General features: G+C 46.6%; 1 protein-coding gene across 4 annotated transcripts in view; it reads right to left on the bottom strand.

The window, feature by feature from the left end:
- PDZD2 (PDZ domain containing 2) overlaps window positions 1-23,114 on the bottom strand; it is a 262,332-nt gene that overhangs the window by 191,412 nt on the left and 47,806 nt on the right. For all 4 annotated transcript variants that reach the window (XM_083155279.1, XM_083155281.1, XM_083155280.1 and 1 more), the window contains exon 2: window positions 20,784-21,550. In XM_083155279.1, coding sequence (XP_083011405.1) covers window positions 20,784-21,265 — 482 coding nt within the window. In that variant the 5' untranslated portion in view covers window positions 21,266-21,550. The remainder of the gene's footprint in view (window positions 1-20,783; window positions 21,551-23,114) is intronic.

Genomic DNA, 23,114 nt, shown 5'->3' with positions numbered 1-23,114 from the left:
CCTCCTCGCACTAGTAGAGCCCCAACTTTCTACCCCTACCCCAGAACTGCCTGCCTTTAATCTCCTCATTGACCCAGTACTGCCCCAGCTGCTATCTACCCGTACCCCCGGCAATGTCCGTCATCTTGCCCCTACTTACCCCCTCTTTGCCCCAGCTGCTATCTACCCTAGTTTCACCTTTCCTGTTATAATCTGCCCCTAACCCCCTCAAGCCCTCACTACTGCCACAACTGCTATCTACCCCTACCCCCAGCACTGGTTGCATCTATCCCCTCCCTTCCCCCTACTTGCCCTAGAACATACCCAAATGCCCCTACCCCAGCTGCTATCTACCCTTGTTTCACCTTTCCTGGTTTCATCTGCCCTTAACCCCTCCACCCAATCCCTACTACAACTGCTCCCTACCTAAACCCCAGCTCTATCCCAACCGCTACCTGCTTCAGCCCTGCCCAACTTGCCACCTGACCACACCCCCAGTACTGTCCCTCACACCCTCCTCTCTACCCCCAGCACTGCACCTGTAGGCTATGTACAATCAAGTCAATGTGCACTAGTGTTGACATTATTGTCATAGGTTCCGTCATAATATATAGAACATAACCTATTAAATTCCAGAGAACACACATTTCTGAATGAATTTACTTGTATCCGTCAGGCTTTGTATATTGTCTGCAGACTCTCCCTTTATGCGGGTCCCAGCACACAACACACACGTGTCTTCCTGTGTGCGGTACAAGCACAGGCTTGTGTCAGCCTTCTGCGCATTACCTATTACCTCTGGCAGGAGATCGCTCGTACGCATACATCCGTCTCTCCGGCTGCAGACAATGCGTCCTGTGTTCTAGAGTGATACCTGTATAGTGCGTATATTGCCGTCTTCCCCATTACAGCAGGGATATAGGAATGGCTCTAGGCTACTAACTGCAGAGACAAACAGCTATACAGTGTATTGTCTGGAAACGTAATGAGGAGGCATCTGCTGAGCTTGTATGAATAGACCACCAATATGTTATACAGAGCTATAAACCAGAAACCGTGTAATCGGCCACATCAGGCGAGCGCAGCGAGCCCACGAGGAGCGGCGGAACGCGTCCTCCGACCTTTTCATACCCCCACTATCCACGTCGGCATGTTGTTGATTTTAGATAGTGTGGCGAGCGCAGCGTGCCCCGCGAGGAGACGCGGAATACATGTAAAGTAATACGCGTCCGCTCGCCACACTATATAAAATCAACTCCACACCGACGTGGATAGTGGGGGTATGAAAAGGTCGGAGGACGCGTACCGCCGCTGCTCGCCACGCTTCGGGTTGACGTTGATAGTGGGGGTGGCGTTGACAATGGGGGGCATTTAACATTGTAAGCACCCATCAGGGTGCTTGTACAATAAAAAAATGCATCGTATGCCGCTATATGGCATGCAATGCGATGAGATGCCCTACGATGCACATCGTGGGCGCTGTGATAATACACAAGTAAGTTTATTTCTATCACCATGTCTATTATTAGGTGGGACTTGATCAATCACAATATGTCTAAAGTTAGTGAAGTTGTGATTAGCTGTAACAAAGTGTCTAGCCAGCGGTTGATCTGAATTTTTGTTTCTTCCAGAGCATGGCCATTCGTTCCTTAAATGCCCTCACCGCCTTGCCGATATAGCACAAACCAGGAGGGCATTTAACCGGGTGTGGTATAATTACCCGACAGTCGGGATTCCGACAGTCATTATTCAGATGTCGGAATCCCGACTGCACAGCGTGGGGAGCGCAATGAAGCCCCTTGTGGGCTCGCTGCGCTCACCACGCTGCGGGCACCTGTTTTATTCTCCCTCTATGGGGGTCGTGGACCCCCAAGAGGGATCAGTCGGGATTCCGACTTCGGAGTATTGACTGTCGGAATCCTGACTGTCGGGGAGCCGTCCGGCACCCATTTAACCATAGAAATAACTAAAGAACTGTTACATCCCAATACATGTCTGATATTGTATTTTTTTCCCGTATGGAGATAAAAAAAACTAAAAACATTTTATGGCAATCATATGGCTGCACGTCGTGCAGCCAGTGCACTTACCGGTATAACAACCGGGGCTTTTAGTTTAGATGGCAGGATTAATATTAGGAAGAGGGGTAACATCAGAACGGACAAGCCAATCAGGGATATTCTTTCCTCTTTTATAGCTGGTCAGAATTTTCGTAAGCTTGAGGGATATTAAATCTCTGTCTGTTTGGATAATAGGCCATACATTTTTTGTCTGTTGATGAATGACCTTTTGTGCAACATTATAGTGTTGCACCCAGTGTAAAGTATCACTCATATTATTTTTACTAGCTCTCATTAAAGCTTGTTGTCTTGTGACATTATTAACCTTCATTCTTGCAGAGATAAGCAACTTATCTGAATATCCCCTTGCCTTTAATTTTTCCATCCTATCATCCAATACCCTGTCTAATTCATTTTCATCACCGACAAATCTTTTGGCTCTCAAGAACTGAGAGTAAGGGAGACCTGACATAGTGCTGGGTGGATGAAAACCGTTAGCTTGTCATAAAGTATTACGGGCTGTAGGTTTTATATAAATAGTCATTGTAATACAATTATTGACGATTTTAATGAGCACAACCAGAAAAGGGATTTGATCAAGACTTTTGTTGCAGGTACATTTAATGGGGCAGTCAGAGCTATTGAATACAGCAATTCAATCACATAAGTCAGAAGGGTCACCCCTACATTTAATCAGTAAGTCATCAATGTAACGTTTATAGCATAGTATACGATCCCTAAGATCTCTAGTAAAGAAGGCAATTACTTCAATGTCGAACATATAAGTATTCCCGTAGGCTGGTGTCACGGTCGAACCCATGGCACAGCCGCATATTTGGCGATGAAAATTACAGTTATAGAAAAAATAGTTATACGTTAGTATAATTTTTAACAAAGCCATATATAGACGATGGACCAGTATAGAGATCAGTGTTCTCCAATAACTTTCTGACTGCCTCCAATCCACCAGCATGAGGAATGCTGGTGCAGGGGCGTAACTATAGCACCGCAGCCCCCGCCACCGCGGGGGGGGGGCGCTGTGCATGTGGGGGCGCCGGGGGCTGCGGTGCTATAGTTACCCCCCCCAATCCCCCGCAGACTTACGTATCTCGCTGGTCCCGGCGGCTCCGTTCTTCTGATGAGGACCACCACAAAATGGCCTCCCCCATATAGCACACTGTTCTCTGAAACTGTCTGCTGTATGGGGGCGGCCATTTTGTGGTGGTCCTCAGCAGAAGAACGGAGCCGCCGGGACCAGCGCGATAGGTAAGACTGCGGGGGAGGGGGTTAGCATGGGCGGCGGGGGGGTGCTTGACGGGGCGGCGGGTGGGTATGGGCGCCCCCCCCTAACGGCGGGGGGGCGCCCAAAACGTAGCTACGCCACTGTGCTGGTGTACAGCATCATTCACAAGAGTGTCAATTAGCTTTTTTGTAATCATCAGTGGGATCCTGATCCAGTTTGTCATAAACGTCACACATAGACAATTGTTTATCAATTTCCTCACAATATTGTTTTAAGTCCTGAACCACCACACCACCTCCCTTAATCGCCAACCTTATCACTATGTCAGTAGAACTGCGAAGATTTTTCAAAGCACTCAATTCTTGTTTAGATAAGTTATTACGATGAGGTTCAGAGAGGCCCTGAGACATAGTTATTTGTGTATCAAGTGCCCTGATAAAGCCGAGGATAGATGACTTGTGGGTGGTAGGTTCAAAACTAGATTTTTTTTCTTAAACGGCACAGCATCAACAGACCTAGAGACACCAGTATCAACACGATTAGCAAAAAAATTATCTTAATTTTAATTGGCGACTGAAGTGATGCAAGTCAATGTTCCACTTAAAATTATTGATAGAATTAGTTGGTACAAAGCTTAAACCTCTGCTGAGGACCCCTTCCTCTTATTTTATCAGACACCGGGATGATCTTTTATACTAGACTTAAGTCCCTTTCCCCGTTTTGGTTTCTGCCTCCCCCTCTGGTGTGCCGGCCGCACGGCCCTTGCCCGTGCGGGTGGTTACACCTCAAGGGGGTTTAGCAGAATTACTAGAGTCTGTCAAATCCTCAGAGGAAGAAGGCAACTGCTTTTTTTTTTACTTGTCTTGTTGTTTTTATAGGTTTATACACTTGTGGTGTAATGTCTGGTTACATGACAATAGCATCTTATGAAGGATCATTGGTGGTGTTCCAAACGTGTTTCGTCCTTTTAAAACTTGATCCATGACTTGATGGAGAAAGAAAATGGGGGTAGGGAGGAAAAGAGTTGGGGAGAAAGTGTTGGATTCGGGGAGAGAGAGAGATTAGGAGAGAAAGGTGGATGGAGACAGAGAGGAAAAAATTAAATAAAACCCAATTATGAGCATTGCAGCTAGTATACAATCTTATCAGAGACAGGTGTTCCCCTTTAAAAACTTCATGAGCATATATAACTGAATAAGCACAATACGCTTGCAATAAAAACATTCATAGTAAAATAAATCAAAAAGAACAAGTATGTTAAGTAAAAATGGGAGGGCTGGAATTCTGCAAAGACGAATAAACAGATCAAAGCAATGATCAGTAAAATGTCATAGAGATAGTGTCTGTGGCAGCTTCTTCAAAAGTTGTATCTTTAGCTTTGTGATGTCATAATGGTTTTTTTGTATGCATTGTGAGGTCATAATGGTGGTTTTTCTGCATTGTGATGTCATAATGGTGGTTTTTATGCATTGTGATGTCATAATGGTGTTTGACTGTTACAGAATTCAAAAATAGAATGTTGGGTGTTACAGAATTCTAAAATAGAATTCTGTAACAGTCAAACAGAGGTTATAAATAAGGGTGCCCAGAGCGGTTCCGATCTTTGATAGGTAGCCAGTCCTTGATAAGTAACCATCCCCCATGGATTGGAGTGAGGTGGACGATTCCACCCCCATGGATTGGAGTGAGGCGGACGATTCCACCCCCATGGATTGGAGTGAGGTAGACGATTCCACCCCCATGGATTGGAGTGAGGTGGACTATTCCACCCCCATGACTTGGAGCAATGAAAACTGCTTATCATGCAAAATCCATCTTGCAAAAAAAAAATAAAAAAAAAAATAATGATTTCTAAATCTAATCTAAATCTAAAAATGTAATTTATTAATAGTATCCAAAGTTCAGGACCCTTCACCACAGAAGAACATCCATGAAATGCTGGGGGGTCCCATGGGCGCGCCACCCCCCTGCAATGCTCCATGCAAAAACGAGCCGGCGATTATGCATGTCATCGCGTTGGTTCGTACACATAGCCTGCACATGAGCATAAATGGTGGAGATTGTGGCAGTCTCCATCTCCGGACGCAGGGCGGCGGATGAGTCATTACCATCGTTTCTCAAGTCTGCCAGGAATGTAGTGGCGCTATATAAATATCATTATTATTATTATTATTATTACATCTCTGTATTGAGCTGTGCAGGACGCTCATTAGCTACACCGACATCTCTGACGCTGGTAAAATCTTCCTGACGCGTCGCTGTGATTGCAGCTTCTAGCACTGACATACGCGTAAGGGATCTCGCATAAACATAGCTGACTCCGTGTTACTGTGACATGTACTGTGTGTGACAGGAGGAGCGCTCAGATCACTAATGCCATCCCTAGGGACCCATTTATCAACGATTGAAAGAAAAAAACGGTTGCGAGTGATACTTGTTGCGTATGATAAAAAGGTTTTTTTTCAGCCAATCTGCTCCCAACTGTCATTTTTCAAGCTGCATACATAAGCATCGGGATCTGATTGGCTGGAGCAACATTTACCATACTCAACGTGTTTAACCGTTGACTAGTTAAAAGCCCGTCGAAATAACGGCTTCTGCGTTGTACTTTCACTTTGATCTGTGACAGTTTTTACTTTCACTTTGAGCGGTGACAGTTTTTAGCCCACAAACTCTCCACCCCCACCCCCCCAGTCCCTATCTGCTCCTACCTCCAATCTCTGTATGCACAGAGCCCTCTCTCCATATCCGGCAAATTTGAAACTGATCAGTGTCCCTGCAAAACTTGTTTTCACTTTCTGTTAAGGAGCAATTTGGTCTGCAGAGTGGCCTCTAGTGTTCAGTGGCGGTACTTCATATAGGTGAGTAGTTAGCTATATTAATTATATATAGATGCACGATCATACATTGCTGAATCCCTTAAGAACTGTAAATAAATACGCTGGCAGTCATATAAACACTAATAAGTGGCTCCTTGTCCCATGATCCAACACTGCCAAAGCCAGCACAATGGACCATATCCTATTGCACACAATTGCTTTTATAGAGGAAATGCAGCTTCCTCCCCTCCCCTATATATGGTGATAACTAGACTTAACATTCCGCAGAAGAGACCCTTTGCCGTATCGCCAGCATGTACTTATTATAGATTTATCCCAGGAAGTGCTGCCAGTTATTAAGTAGCAGATTGCTCACTAGGAAGACGGTCCCCCATTACATCCTCTCATGAATCAGCACCCCCATTCTTCAGCCTAATATCCAGGGAAACTGCTCAGAACAACAATAGCCCTACAGGAAGGTAGATTAGATCTTTGGGGGAAATAACACGGCTCTAATACTCAAACAAACATAGGCCCTTATTCGGATCTGATCGCAGTACAAATGTGTCAAAATGGGCCACGGAGCCCCGCGTGGACACACAGATTACTTTACAAGCCACACTTCGGGCTCGGTGGCTCGCTGCGCTCGTCACTCTATATACAATCAAATCCATGCCGACGTGGACAGTGGGGGTATGAAAAGGTTGGAGGACGCATTCCGCCGCCGCTTGCCACGCTTCGGGGTGGCGTGGATAGTGGGGGGGGGGGGGAAGGGGTGCCTAAAACCTCATTGTATGTCATGCAATGATATTATTGTATAGCTAATGTAATGGCACGTACACCCTATAAAATTGCATGCGATTTTGCGGGAGGTGCGATGCGATGCAATTTGCCTACGCTGAATAGCCCACTAAGCAAATTGCTTAGTGGGCGCCCGTCTACTACATATGTACTGCGATCAGATCTGAATAAGGCTATTGAGTCACTTGTAGTGTTACATCATAAACCTGGTTAAAAAAAAAGGGGGGGGGGGTGTTGTTGAGAACCTGGATAAAATCAGATCAGGATGACACAAATCAGCGATGACAGCCGGCTGGTCTTATCTGAATATGATTTTTCTTAAAGCAGGGCAACCCAGGCGCTGATAGCTTGTACTCTACTGCCACCTGCAGGACACTCGAAATGGTGCAAATGTATTGTCCCTTAGTGACACAGAGGGTGAGACTTAATAAGATGAGATATTCAGAAAGTGAGAGATTTGGTGAGAAATCTCCAGGTTTTTTTAAAGCAGAAATCATTTACACCTCAAAATCTAACTGGTTTTGCAGTGTAAATGATTGCCACTTAAAAAAGCAAGGATTATACTCACGATAATACCTTTTCTTCGGAATACTTCATGGCAGCCATTACATTGGGTTCATCCCTCTCTCCTCTCCAATTAGACAGGTAGTTTTTTTCCCCTAGGATCCAGCCCCTTCCTCTATATAATCTGGCTCCTCCCCATAGACCGTAGTCTTTGACTGTCTCCGTCCTGATCCTAGGGAAAAAACACAAATAGGGAGGGCCCAAAAATTTTTGGGCTGCCATGAAGTATTCCGAAGAAAAGGTATTATCGTGAGTATAATCCTTGCTTTCTCCTTCATACTTCATGGCAGCCATTACATTGGGATGTACCAAAGCAGTAGGGTGGGTTATACTATACCTCAAGCCAAGACTTGCTTAAGAACCTCACTTCCAAAGCTTGACCCCGCGACATCCAATGCATAATGCTTAGAAAAGGTATGCAAGGAAGACCAGGTGGCTGCTTGACAAATTTCCTTAGTCGACACTTTGGCCTCTCTCGCCCAGGAAACCGCCATTGCCCTTGTCGAGTGAGCCTTAATACCCTCAGGAACTTCACGACCAACCTTCTTGTAAGTGAACGCAATTACTTCCTTTAGCCACCTTGACATTGACTGTTTTGATGGAGCCAACCCTTTCTTCGCCCCCTGGGGAATCACGAATAATGCTTCTGACTTCCTGAACCCCGTTGTCCTGTGTAGATATATCTTGACAGCTCTCAAGACATCTAAGGTATGCAATTTTTCCTCTTTCTTCGTCAGAGAATTTTGGAAAAAAACAAGGCAAAACAATTTCTTGACTTAGATTAAATGAGGAAACCACCTTGGGTAGAAAGGAAGGCCTAGTCCTCAGCACTACCCGATCCGGGAAAATCTTCAAATACTGTTCTTTAATGCACAGAGCATGGATCTCTCCCACTCTTTTTGCTGAAGTTATTGCAACTAAAAATAACATCTTCCATGTTAGAAACTTTAACTTCGCTCTGTCCAATGGCTCAAACGGAGCCTCCATTAGTCCATTCAAAACCAAATTAAGATCCCACTGGGGGATTATTGACCTAACTCTAGGCCGGATTTTCTTGAGAGCCTGGCAAAATCTTTTAATTAAACTATGCTCCGCTAGTTTCCTGTCTAGCAGCACACTCAGTGCCGAAATCTGGACCTTGAGTGTTGAAGCCGAAAGCCCTTTGTTAAGCCCATCACAAAGGAACTGTAACACTTGAGGAATGTTCGCTTTAGGAAAAGTGAACTTGTCCTTGGACCATTTTGCGAACACCCGCCATATTCTGTAATAGATTTCTGACGATATTTTCTTCCTCGCTTGGAGAAGTACTTCAATGACTTCTGGGGATAAATTTTTGTCTCTTAGTTGCTGCCTTTCAATTTCCAGGCCGCTAAATTTAATTTGTGAGGCTCTAGACAATTGACTGGGCCCTGCTTGAGCAGATCTTGAGTCACTGGAAGAAACACTGGACCCGCAATTGCCATGCTCTCTAACATGGGGAACCAAGCCCTCCTGGGCCAGTAGGGTAGAATGGCTATGACCTGGACCCCCTCCGTTCTGACCTTCCACAATGTCCTGTGAATGAGGGAAATTGGAGGAAACACATACCCTAGGTGAAACTCCCAACTGTGTGATAGGGCGTCCACCCCGCTCGACCCCCAAGCCGGGTATCGCGAGTAGAACCGTGGCAGCTTCTTGTTGACTGCTGAAGCCATGAGGTCCACCTCCGGTTGACCGAATTGCTCTACTATTTCTTGAAATACTGAATCCTTCAGTTCCCATTCGCCCGGAACCACGCTTGTGCGGCTCAAATAATCTGCGAGCCGATTGTCCTCCCCCAGTACATGGAGTGCTGATATGGACAACAGGTTTTCCTCGGACCAACACATGATGTTTCGCACCTCTTCTAAGAGCACGTGACTCCGTGTACCTCCTTGTCTGTTGACATAGGAGACGGTAGTGGCGTTGTCCGAAAAAATGCGCAGGTGCGCCCCTCGGATATCTTCGCTGAAGAATTCTATTGCCTTCCACACGGCTCTTAGTTCTCTGTGATTGGAGGAGAACTCTGACTCGTGCCGGGACCACAGACCTTGACATGTCTTGCCCAGACCATGAGCTCCCCAACCCATGGCGCTGGCGTCTGTGGTGATCACACTGTAACGGGGACTTGCCAGTGAAGACTTTCTTGGTACTAGCTGATCGGCCTCCCACCATCTTAGGGATTCTTTGACTGCCACTGAGATCTTTATCTTCCTTTCCAGCGACACCAGTCTTTTCGAGTAACCTAGAAGGGACCACTGGAGAGGCCTCATCCTCCATCTGGCCCATGGGATTATGTCCACCGTGGACGCCATCATCCCTAAAAGGCTCATTGCTGACCTGAGTGGTACGCGATCCTCCTCGTAGATTTTTGAGATTAGCTGCTGGATCTTCTCGCATCTCTTTGCGGACAAGGACACTTGAAACCTCACGGTATCCACCAGCACTCCCAGAAACTGGAGACTCTGTGTTGGCTTTAGACAGCTCTTCTCCCAATTTAATAGCCACCCATGTTCCTGAAGAAACTGAATGGTGTAGTCTCTTGCTGTGACCACCTCTTCCTCTGAAGATGCCACGATCAATAGATCGTCTAGGTAAGCCCATATCATAACTTTCCTTTTTCTCAGTTCTTCTATCAACACCACTAGAACCTTGGTGAAGACCCTTGGTGAAGAGGTGAGGCCGAAGGGCAGACAGGTGAACTGGAAATGATCGTGACCTATGCAGAATCTCAGATATTTTCTGTCGTCTGGGGAAATGGGAATATGGAAGTAGGCGTCTTTTAGGTCGATGGAGACCATAAAATCGTTTCTTCTCAACCCCATCAGGATCGATTTTGTAGTCTCCATGTGGAATTTTCTTTTCTTTATGCGCAAGTTTAATTTTCTTAAATCTAATATAGTTCTGTAACCTCCAGAACTCTTGCTGACTATGAAGAGACGAGAATAAAAAACGGTTCCTTTCTCTTCCTCCGGGACTCTCACCACTGCTCCTGATGCGATGAGTCCCTTTAAACTTAAATTTAGAGCTTCCCTTTCTATCTTCGAAACTGGGATCTCTGAAACACAAAATTTTGCCATTCTTGGCCTTGACATAAACTCTAGAGGATAGCCAGTCCTGACTACCTCCAGAACCCATCTGTCTCGGACGGTTTGTTCCCAGACGCGAGCGAAGCCCAACAGCCTTCCTGCTACCTGAGCCTGCTCCACCATGGGACCACCGTCACTGTTTCTGTGTGGCTCCCGAACTTTCGCCTCTTTTCTTGACGTATTGCCGAAAAAAGGCTCTGGACGTCCCCTGGGCGTATCTGTCCCGGACAGACCTACCCGGCCTGTAGGACTTGGCCTGTCTATACGCTTGTCTGGAAGAATATGAGGAAAACCTCCCTCTTCTGTCCTGAGGTAATCTGACTGATTTACCACCTGACATTCTTTGAATCATCTGATCCAAACGACTGCCGAAAAGGAAAGCACCCTCATAGGGCAAAGTCGCTAGCTTGTTCTTCGAATGGGAATCTGCTGCCCATGACTTAAGCCATAAGGCCCTACGGGCCACCAACCCCGATGTCAGGGATTTTGCTGCAAAGTCAAGACCATCTAGGGAGGCCTCACACATATAGTCTACCGCCAGCTGAACCTGGGTAAGACTCTTGCAAATTTGATCCCGGGAAACCTTTTCCTGTATGTCTTCCTGTAATGCAGAACACCAAATCCTGAGTGCCCGAGAAAGGGAGGCCATGGCCACTCCTGATTTTAGCGAGACTGAGGCAGAGATATGCAATCTCTTTAGAGCACTCTCCATTTTTTTATCCATTGCGTCTTTCAGTGACGCACCATCCTCCAGGGGAATGGTAGTACGAGTCGTCACTTCTGACACTGCTGCGTCGACTTTAGGTATATTACACCACTTAATGAATTCTTCATCCTCAATGGGAAACATTTTTTGAATTCTCTTAGTCGACCCCACTCTTTTGTCGACACCTTGCCACTCCTTAGCTAGGATATCCTTCACAACTTTATGTACTGGAAAAGATCTCCCTTTTTTGGAACGATCCTCAAACAATGCGTCAAACTCAGATTTTGCAGGCTGTTTATAGTTAAGTGTCCTATAAAGATTTTTAAGCACTGCCTCTACCAACTCCACATTAAATAGACGCTCGTCCTCCAATACTTCGCCTGACTCAGCTGATGAGCCACCAGACTCCTCCTTGTCCACATCATCATGCACAGACACATCCCCGTCATCCTTATCAAGGCTAGTCTGGGACCTGGACCTTTTATTCCCTGCATACTCCTCCTTGGAAATAAAGTTTTTCTTCATCCAGTCCCTCATCTCAGCTAATTGGGCTGATATATTCATTCCAACATCCTTTTTTGTAAGACACTCTAAACATAGCACCGTCTCTCCAACAAAGGCTCTATCACATCCTGGACAGACTTTAGTATTCTTAGTTTTAGCCACTTTCTTTCTGGGCACTGAAGGCACACTACAAAACAAGAAAAAGGTACTAACTATCTGACTGACAAATGGCATGTTCTAACAGCGTGTCCTCTGTAAGAGGACTTACCTGGGCGGCGGTGTAACACCTTTCTGAGAGGCATCCTCCATGGTAACAATTCCGGTTAGAACAATCCAAAATGCTTCTGCAACCGTATCGCCTTGCGCCTGTAACACCGACCAGGCGCCTTTTAAATACCCGCTGCTTCTAGCAGCCAGCGTCCTCCTCCCGCCGGCGCCAGCCTGGCGCGCACTTCCGCATAGCTGGAACGCACGCGGCCGTGACCCGCACGCCGCGTGCATCCGCCGGAAGTGACGCGCGCGCCCCTGACGGCACCTGAGTCTGTATTGCCGGGGAAGCTCAGCGTACTTCAGAGCAGCAAGCCGGAGCCTGCTCCCGGACAACGGGAGACCACGCAGGAGCCGCCGGATAGGTGATACTTACATAGGTTAGGCGGGGAGAGACGCTGTGGGTTTCCATGATGTCCTTGCCACCGGCCCCCGGACACACTTTAGGCTTAAGGCACCGCCAGCCTTACCGCCCAGGTCTCCGATAGCATAACCAGCCTACCGGGTAAAAAAATAAATAAGCTAACTCTAACTGACTACCTGTCACAGACAGAAGGAGACAGGAAAAAGACTACGGTCTATGGGAAGGAGCCAGATTATATAGAGGAAGGGGCTGGATCCTAGGGGAAAAAAACTACCTGTCTAATTGGAGAGGAGAGAGGGATGAACCCAATGTAATGGCTGCCATGAAGTATGAAGGAGAAAACTGGAGATTTCTCACCAAATCTCTCACTTTCTGAATCTCTCATCCTATTAAATCTCACCCGAAACACCTGTGTCTGTGTGGGGGGTTATGCTGGTAATTGTAGCCCAACAACAGCTGGCAACATGTTTCTTAACTCTGGTTCCCAGCTCACCTCAGGCTGCAGGACATGCTGGTGGTTATAGTCCCAAAATAGAAGGGGAGGCTGACGGCAAAGCAGTGAGAGCAGTCAAACAACAAATCTGTTCTAGGTTTTAGTATCAGCAAGCTGTAGGGGTTACAGTACATACAGAACAATGCTGCAACCTGCTGCATATACTTGTACCATACAATATATCTGACGGGCTGTACTACAGGGTGCTCGGGGGGCTGGAATAAATAGGGCTATGGAAAGCTATGTAGAAGAAGCTAGTAGCTTACTCTACCTATGGGGCCGATTCAGATGCATTCATAAGATCCCCCAACCAAAGCATGATCACCCTGGCTATACGAAAAATTGGTCATAACAGAAAGTGAAAGCAATGCTTGCAGGGACACTAATCTGTTTAAAAGTTGCTGGTCATGGCGAAAGGGAGCTGTGAATACAGAGATTGGAGAAAGGAGCTGATAGGGACTGTGGGTGGAGAGTTTGTGGGCTAAAACTGTCAAAATTTTAGAAGCCGGCATTTTGACAGGTTTGTAACTATTTAACTGTTAACATACAGTTTATATAAAAAGTGTTTATTTAATAAAGGATTTATATAAACTGTATTTGTTATAGTCCTTCAGCGCTGTCTACCCTGTGTTTCTGTTTTCAATCATTTTTTAAGGGTGGTGGAGTATCCCTTATAGACGGCAGCTGCTGGGACTATAATTTGGTATCCTGCGCTTGGTTATATACATTTGTTATCTGTATATTAGACATGTGGGATGGAGACATAATTATGTTTGGCCACAAGATGGCAGCATTGAGTAGTCTCATGGACCACTGGTTCTGCTGTGTGGTGCATTACTGTATATTATTCCATTACCTCACATCTGAGGTGTCACAAAGTGCCTTATCCCGTAAATAAGATTTTTATGTGAATCATGTTTGTTGGATTCATTATCGCACTTGGGGTAGTGCTTAGCATCAAAATCCCTGAAGTCAAACTCCTGACCAAGCTACATGGGTCCAGCTTGCAGTCCACACTGGGGTATGGGGACTGTGGTGCGAAGTGTGTATACTGGCGGAATAAACTGCCCCAATGCATAAACAGCGTAGACACAGCGGCCTGAATAAATAACCCCGCCCCCACATGTGACTGAACACTTAGAAACCAATCATATGACCACTTGGGTTGTCTGTTCCTCAGGACTGGAAACTCACAATTCCATTTGCTTCTGTTAAATGAATATCCATTTATATAATACGATATCTCTGGATCCTGTAGTCACGCCAGAGCTACTCCGCATATATATATATATATATATATATATATATATATATATGATACATTATACATACACAGCAGCTTTTAATGGTCTCGTTCAGCCAAACTGCTATTAATTCTATAGACTTTATATACACAGAACGGCATCACTGCAAATGGTGTGGCGGCTACAGGGCTCAAATGTGGGGGTGACTAGGAAGTAGCCGCTGCGCCCAGTGCTTCCTAGGGCATGCGTAATAAGGAGGAAACAGGGCTGGCACTCACTTAGGTCAGTGGAGAAACGGCTCCACCCAGTAACCGGGTCATCCAGTGCAGGTTCCACTTACACCAGGCATGTCCAAACTATGGCCCTCCAGCTGTTGTGAAACTACAAGTCCCATCATGCCTTGCCACAGTTTTGCTATTAGGCAATGCTAAAACTATAGCAAGGCATGCTGGGATGTGTAGTTTCACAACAGCTGGAGGGCCACAGTTTGGACATTGGTTTACACTAACCCGGATCAGTGCTGCAGGGGAAAGGTGTTTGGCCCTGGGTCTGACCCGCTTCTGGAACTGTGTTCTAAATTTTGGGTGCAGGTTTTAGGGAGATCCAGGCTTCAGCACAGATGGTTACATCTAAATAACGGAGATACTATTTAAGTCACCTGTGCTCAAGTATCGCTAAATCCTGGACTGTTTGGGAAACACTGTTAGTAAAGTAAGCCCTAATATATACTCAGGGAGCTCTGTAAAGGTGCCCATACACTAGTAAGATTTATCTTCAGATCTATTTTCTGAGCTCACTTAACGTAGAGTGAAGGCTGCGGAAATCGTTGGCTCTTAATATAAAGCAAACTAATCTATTCTGTCAATATATACATAGTTAATAATTAATTTCCATATACCGTGTCATAACATAGCTAATGAGCTAGCACAGGGCTGATCAAACCGGTCCACAAGATCTATCAACAGTCCACGTTTTCCAGATCACCTAGCTGGTGCACAGGTGCAGTCATTACTAACTGTCACATGTCCCAGATCACCTAGCTGGTGCACAGGTGCAGTCATTACTAACCGTCACATGTTCCAGATCACCTAGCTAGTGCACAGGTGCAGTCATTACTAACTGTCACATGTCCCAGATCACCTAGCTAGTGCACAGGTGCAGTCATTACTAACTGTCACATGTCCCAGGTCACCTAGCTGGTGCAGAGGTGCAGCCATTACTAATTGTCACATTCCCCAGACACCTAGCTGGTGCAGCCATTACTAATTGTCACATTCCCCAGACCACCTAGCTGGTGCACAGGTGTAGTCATTCATTACTAACTGTCACATTCCCCAGATCACCTAGCTGGTGCACAGCTGTAGTCATTACTAACTGTTACATGTCCCAGATCACCTAGCTAGTGCACAGGTGCAGTCATTACTAACTGTCACATGTTCCAGATCACCTAGCCAGTGCACAGGTGCAGTAATTACTAACTGTCACATGTCCCAGGTCACCTAGCTGGTGCAGAGGTGCAGTCATTACTAATTGTCACATTCCCCAGACCACCTAGCTGGTGCACAGGTGTAGTCATTCATTACTAACTGTCACATTCCCCAGATCACCTAGCTGGTGCACAGCTGTAGTCATTACTAACTGTCACATGTCCCAGATCACCTAGCTGGTGCACAGATGCAGTAATTACTAACTTTCTCATTACCCAGATCACCTAGCTGCTGCACAGCTGTAGTCATTACTTACGGTCACATGTTCCAGATCATCTAGCTGGTGCACAGCTGTAGTCATTACGAACTGTCACATGTCCCAGATCGCCTAGCTGGTGCACAGGTGCAGTCATTACTAACTGTCACATGTCCCAGATCGCCTAGCTGGTGCACAGGTGCAGTCATCACTAACTGTCACATGTCCCAGATCACCTAGCTGGTGCACAGGTGCAGTCATTACTAACGGTCACATGTCCCAGGTCACCTAGCTGGTGCACAGCTGTAGTCATTACGAACTGTCACTTGTCCCAGGTCTCCTAGCTGGTGCACAGGTGCAGTCATCTCTAACTGTCACATGTCCCAGATCACCTAGCTGGTGCACAGCTGTAGTCATTACTAACTGTCACATGTCCCAGGTCTCCTAGCTGGTGCACAGCTGTAGTCATTACGAACTGTCACATGTCCCAGATCGCCTAGCTGGTGCACAGCTGTAGTCATTACTAACGGTCACATGTCCCAGATCGCCTAGCTGGTGCACAGGTGCAGTCATCACTAACTGTCACATGTCCCAGATCACCTAGCTGGTGCACAGGTGTAGTCATTACTAATTGTCACATGTCCCAGATCACCTAGCTGGTGCACAGCTGTAGTCATTACTAACTGTCACATGTCCCAGATCACGTAGCTGGTGCACAGGTGCCATCATTACTGACTGTCACATGTCCCAAATCACCTAGCTGGTGCACAGGTTACTAACTGTTACATGTCCCAGATCACCTAGCTGGTGCAGTCATTACTGTCACATTACCAGACCACTTATCTGGTGCACAGGTGTAGTCATTACTAACTGCAGATGATCCAGTGCTGGGTTCTCGGATGCAGCAGCGGATCAGAGAAGGCAGCATGAGGCGTCTATTTACACAAGACGCCTCACGCAGCATAAGCATAGTCCACAGCGCACCCGGTTATAGCGGCCGTCCAATTGCGTCCATCCCTCAATCAGATCCCAAAGTGAAGTTGTTTATAGAAGCCTAGCGCAGGATATATCTCAGGAACACACAAGACACATTCCCATAATTGTTACTGCAGTGTTTACATGAGATTTCCTCCGAGCTGGCGGTGGACATCGGGCTGGTTATACCGTGTAATCAGGAACCAAAGAATGCTACGCGGCAAAAGCCTAAAAACAGAGCTAAAAAAAAGACAGAGACTGTAAATTACAATGCAGAAGATAACGCACACATGTGGGTTATCCCCGCCACGACGCAGATACCAGCGGCACGGAGCTGCGCGTCCTGCACAAAGCACAGGCTGTCTCTTTCAGAAACACAGATTTGGTTTTTTAATTTTATTTTTATTATGATGATGCCGTAATGTTCCCATAACTGTCAGTAACTCGTTTATTTCCCAGGCAGGGAAATGATGTGTGTTATTGCAGCGGCCGTGAAGGAATAGACTCCTATTGTCTGCAGACTGTAAGTCAGTTAGCGCAGTGGTTTTAAACTTTCCTCTCCAGGCCACGCGCCAAACCAGAAACCCGTGGCAACTGCCCAATAGCCTAATGCAATCCATCGCTTCCCACCCAGAGCAGGTACGTAGGTCATCCCTAGTGCTGCTTCTCGGGGTGGTCTCCAAAGTCAGGGTCAAAACCGCAGCGCTAAAAAAGGGCATGACCGGAACGTGCTCCGCGGCTTTCGTACATAAAAAAAACCCTGGAATGGAAAATAATTATTCAGTAACCGAAAACAATAACACAATGTGCGCTAGTATTGGCAGAGATAACCCTTCATCTGCATTATACGGGATCCAGTCTTGGGTCGACTTGTCGACATACATTGGGTCGAAAGGCCATAGGTAGCAGAGACTTCAGGTCGACTTGAAAAAGGTGGACTTGGTTTTTAAAAGGATTTTTTTTCTAAAAGACGGTTTTCATACCCTACCATCCACTAGGGTGTGGAGGGAGAAGAAAATGAGTGTGGAGTGTAGCGGGGCACCGTGCCCGAAGCATGGCATGACACTTATATGGTGTCCCTGTCGACCTAAGTCAACACAAACACCCAAAACATGTTTTCATGTCTACCTTTGGCATGTCTACATAGAGTCCCTGTTGACCTATAGTCCATGCTGAACTAAGCCACGTTGACCTTTTCCAGGTGTCGATCTAAGGGTGCCGACCCAACATATGTCCGCCCTACATTGGGTTGACCCAATAACCCATACCCCGTTAGACTTCACAGATGAACATTAAAGGATGCTTGGCACAGCCCGGGGTCATACCAAGTGTTCTGCTAGATCAGTGATGCCACCTCTACGCCCACCTCTTCCCGACTCCAAAATGTCTCCCATACAGATCCCAAAATATCGAATGCATTTGAAGTCCAGCCTCTGAGCCTAAACCCACCCTTAACCCCTTCCTGACGCAGCCAGTTTTTGCCTTCCTGACAGAGCCATTTTTTTCAAATCTGACATGTATCACTTAAGTGGGTATAACTTTTTTTTGCTTTTACTTATCCCAGTGATTTTGAGATTGTTTTCCCGTGACACATTGTACTTTAAATTAGTGGTGAAATTTGGTCGATACAGTTTGTTTTTTTGGGGGGAAAAATACCAAAGTGTCGTGAAAAAATGGAACATTTTGCTATTTGCAAAATGTTCCATTTTCTGCTTGTGAGACAAATAATCATATCACTCAAAATAGTTAATAACTAACAAAGACCATATCTATTCTTTATTTTTAAATCATTATTTAAACCGCCTTTATTTTTTTTGGACGCTAGGGGGCAGCAGAGTCTAAATTTTACACTCAATGCATTTCAACGCTACTTTTGGCTATTCACTTTTTAACAGCCAATAGCAGCGATCGCCCAAGACGGGAGGCATCGCTGCCCCCCCTGGGCAATGAGGGAGGATGTCTGCTGTCAGGGACAGCAGACATTGTCCCTCTGCCACCTCGTCTCGAGACGGGGTGGCAATTTGAAGTCATGACGTATATATACGTCATGTGTCGGGAAGTACTTCCCGACCATGACGTATATATACGTTAAATGTTGGGAAGGGGTTAAAACTCATCTCTTCTTCGAAGTCTCCCCCCCCCCCAATCTTCAACTTCTGCACTGCCCAACTCTTTCCACCTTTAGAATGCAAGCTCTTGCGAACAAGGTAATCTCCATGGGACATAAGAACAGAGCACATAACCACAGCTGCATCAGCAGGCAGCACTGATATAAGTATCAGGGGGCAGAACACAGTGACTTACAGGTGACTACAATAGAGGACAAGTACAGGGGACATAACCGCAGCTGCATCAGCAGGCGGCACTGACATAAGTATCAGGTGGCAGAACACAGTGACTTACAGTTATATACAATAGAGGACAAGTACAGGGCACATAACCACAGCTGCATCAGCAGGCGGCACTGACATAAGTATCAGGGGGCAAAACACAGTGACTTACAGGTGACTACAATAGAGGACAAGTACAGGGCACATAACCACAGCTGCATCAGCAGGGGACACTGACATAAGTATCAGGGGGCAGAACACAGTGACTTACAGGGGAATATAATAGAGGACAAGTACAGGGGACATAACCACAGCTGCATCAGCAGGCGGCACTGACATAAGTATCAGGGGGCAGAACACAGTGACTTACAGGGGAATACAATAGAGGACAAGTTCAGGGCACATAACCACAGCTGCATCAGCAGGCGGCACTGACATAAGTATCAGGTCACACAGTGACTTACAGGTGACTACAATAGAGGACAGGTACATGGTCTATAACCATAGCTGCATCAGCAGGCGGCACTGACATAAGTATCAGGGGGGCAGAACACAGTGACTTACAGGGGAATATAATAGAGGACAAGTACAGGGGACATAACCACAGCTGCATCAGCAGGCGGCACTGACATAAGTATCAGGGGGCAGAACACAGTGACTTACAGGGGAATACAATAGAGGACAAGTTCAGGGCACATAACCACAGCTGCATCAGCAGGCGGCACTGACATAAGTATCAGGTCACACAGTGACTTACAGGTGACTACAATAGAGGACAGGTACATGGTCTATAACCATAGCTGCATCAGCAGGCGGCACTGACATAAGTATCAGGGGGGCAGAACACAGTGACTTACAGGTGTCTACAATAGAGGAGAAGAAAAGGGCACATAAACACAGCTGCATCAGCAGGCGGCACTGACACAAGTATCAGGGTGGCAGAACACAGTGACTTACAGGTGACTACAATAGAGGACAAGTACAGGGCACATAACCATAGCTGCATCAGCAGGGGACACTGACATAAGTATCAGGGTGGCAGAACACAGTGACTTACAGGTGACTACAATAGAGGACAAGTACAGGGCACATAACCACAGCTGCATCAGCAGGCGGAACAGACATCAGTATCAGGGCAGGGGGCAGAAACCACACAATTTGGTGCCACCAAAGATGGTTTAAGAGAAGGAAAAGCACGCAAGGGAAGAGGTCATTGCTTGTGAGAGCTGACATTCTAAATAATACTTTTAGGTCACCTGCAGTAATTGTTTTAGGACAATGAAAATGTAATGCGACAAACGACAAAAATAGATGTCAACAAATATGGAAAGACGTGCTAAATTGTTTGGGATACAAAAAAAAGATATAACCAATAAAATTCTAAAAATCTCTCTCGACAATTAGCACATTTTATAGAGTTCATTACTGATCAACACACATTGCTCTGAATAGGACCAATGCACCCCTAGCTACGGTAGTTGTATTCCAAGCATTCGTAGTATAGGAAAAGGCTCTGTTCTAGGCAAGTTTCTGTTATCAGGCTCTTGTGATCATAGACATCTGATAACAGAGAGAGGCAGCTCGCACCCCACAGAACAGCAAATATATACAATTTCAGAGATCCATATAAGGTAATACCCTTACCTGGCACCACAGACATCAACGCCAACCATCAGTTGCCCATTCAATGACAGGACCTCATCCCGGAGCTTTATCTTCCCACACTTGGCGGCTGGACTCTGCTTTCTCAAATCAGTTACCCAAATACATCCAACGTCAAGCACCGGCCCATTCTGCACTTTCCTCTTCTTTCCACCTCTATGCTTTTCCCCGCAGTGTCCGAAAATGGGGATGTTTCCAAAATTTAGGCCGAGGACCCTGTCACCGTCTTCTCCTTCGTCCCTGGCGAGGTAAACCGTGCAGATCTCCAGGTCTACAGTTCTCGGATGGCCGTCCGGCGCTGCTTCGTCCAAAACGAAGTTGAACTGTATGTATTCCTTGAGTTTCCTGACGGCGGCAAGGTACAACGCCTTCTCTGGCCCGCCGTCCTCCAGCGGGAGATGGTCCTGCAGCCATTGGTGAAAGAGGGCGAGATGAAATGCGGCATTCTCCTGCGTAATGGGCATCGTCAGTGGCTAACAGTCCTCGCATCATGTGGAGCATTACCGCTGCATGGGCACTGGAAAGCCTCTCTCCGGTAAAGGTGAATTTTGGCAACAAAAAGTTACGTCCAATAAAGGAGGAGCTTGCATATGGGTGGTCACATTCCGGTACTGGACTAGGGTCAACGGAGCTGGTGGTAACCAAGCAACTGCAGAGAAACATTCAGGTCACCGGGACCAGTGGTGAATTCTTAGTTATTTCGTGTTACACGGTTCTTGTAATCCGTCTTTAAAGGCTCGATGTTCAGCCTGCAAAACACAAACAATTATAATTTTAACTTTCTCTTCTGTGGGAGCCGTGACCAATACGTGGACTGGGCTTCAGTCATTCTGACATATAACGAGTCCTGAAATCTTACACAAAATGGCCACATACAGTTTCATTATGGAACCAAACTATGGGTCCGTTTCAGGTTGAGATCCCCCCCCCCCCGTTAAACCCCTCCATTAAACCCCGTCCGTCTGTCCATCCATCGCCGCCGATTCCCCTCTGTAACATGCGAGGGGACGTGTATCTAGAACACATCCCCTCGCATGTAGGTGGTAATGTACTGACTGCCAGATGGCTGCACCAGTGTGACTTACCGATGGAACCATTACTTTATGTACATTGTGCTACAGCGCCAGCTGGGCAGCCTAAAGCCAAAGTCTCCACCACACGCCACAAGCATTAGATCAGTGGTTTCCAACCTTAATTGAGCGTGAGCTACTTAAGACAAAAAAAACAAAAAACCTACTAGCGTCTGACAGGGAGCTCAGAGCTGCAGCGGAAAGCAGCGGCAGCAACAGGCGGACGGATGGGGGGATAACAGTGGTCGAGCCACCCGGATTGTTCAGACGAGCTACCGGTAGCTCACGAGCGGCGAGTTGAGACCACTGCATTATATCCTACATGCCAGTTGTAGAACCTTCATTACATGCACATAGGTAGTATGACTGGCGAGTCCCTGAGCGCCCATACACGTGTGTATAGCAGCATTACAAGGGGAGCTACATGTATATTAGCCTAGGGCACCTGGTACCTTTAATCAGGCCCTGTTCCCAATAATAAACATTTGCACCATCTCCAGATTGCCTTGCTAAAAACCTAATACCTACAGTACATGTATCATCCAACTTTTACTGTGACATTAAGCAGGGTTGCCGACCCTCCCGGAATTACCGGGAGGATCCCGAAAATCGGGCCCTCCTCCCGGCCCCCCAGAAAGGTGGGCAACCCTCCCGGATTCCGGGGGACCCCCACGCCACCCCCCGATTGTGGCGTCTTCCCCATACCTTTTGGATTGAAATCGTCAATCCGCGGGTCTCAGAGGAGGGGGCGCAGCTAAAATCGCATCATTTTAGCCCCGCCCCCTCCACGGAGATCCGTGAATTGGGGGTTTTACCATCCTGGGGGCGGGGCTTAATGATGTAAAGCTCAAGCCCCGCCCCCCGACCTGCAGCTGGAAGTCTCCTCTCCGGGCTTCTCCCGGAGAGGAGACAGAAAAAGTCGGCAACCCTGGCATTAAGCAATATGTTACTGAAACAAGTAACTTATACTTATTGTATTATATTACATTTGTTTGTATTCGTATGATGTTACGCCTCTTTAGTAGTTTGGTTATCCTTCTCCTTAAATATTCTGACAGCGCTCGTACGAGCAGGGCCCTATGGCTTTCGCACCTGCTTTTATTTGGTCTAGCTCCTTGATGGCTAACCTTGACACTCCAGATGTTTTTAAACTACACATCCCAGAATGCTCTGCTTCAGTTTTGCTAATTTTGGCATGCTAAATCTGATGCAGAGCATGCTGGGATGTGTAGTTCAACAACAG

Source organism: Crinia signifera, chromosome 1 (assembly GCF_055691185.1).
Source record: "Crinia signifera chromosome 1, ASM5569118v1, whole genome shotgun sequence".
Taxonomy (NCBI): domain Eukaryota; kingdom Metazoa; phylum Chordata; class Amphibia; order Anura; family Myobatrachidae; genus Crinia; species Crinia signifera.
This window is presented reverse-complemented; position numbering and strand designations above follow the sequence as displayed.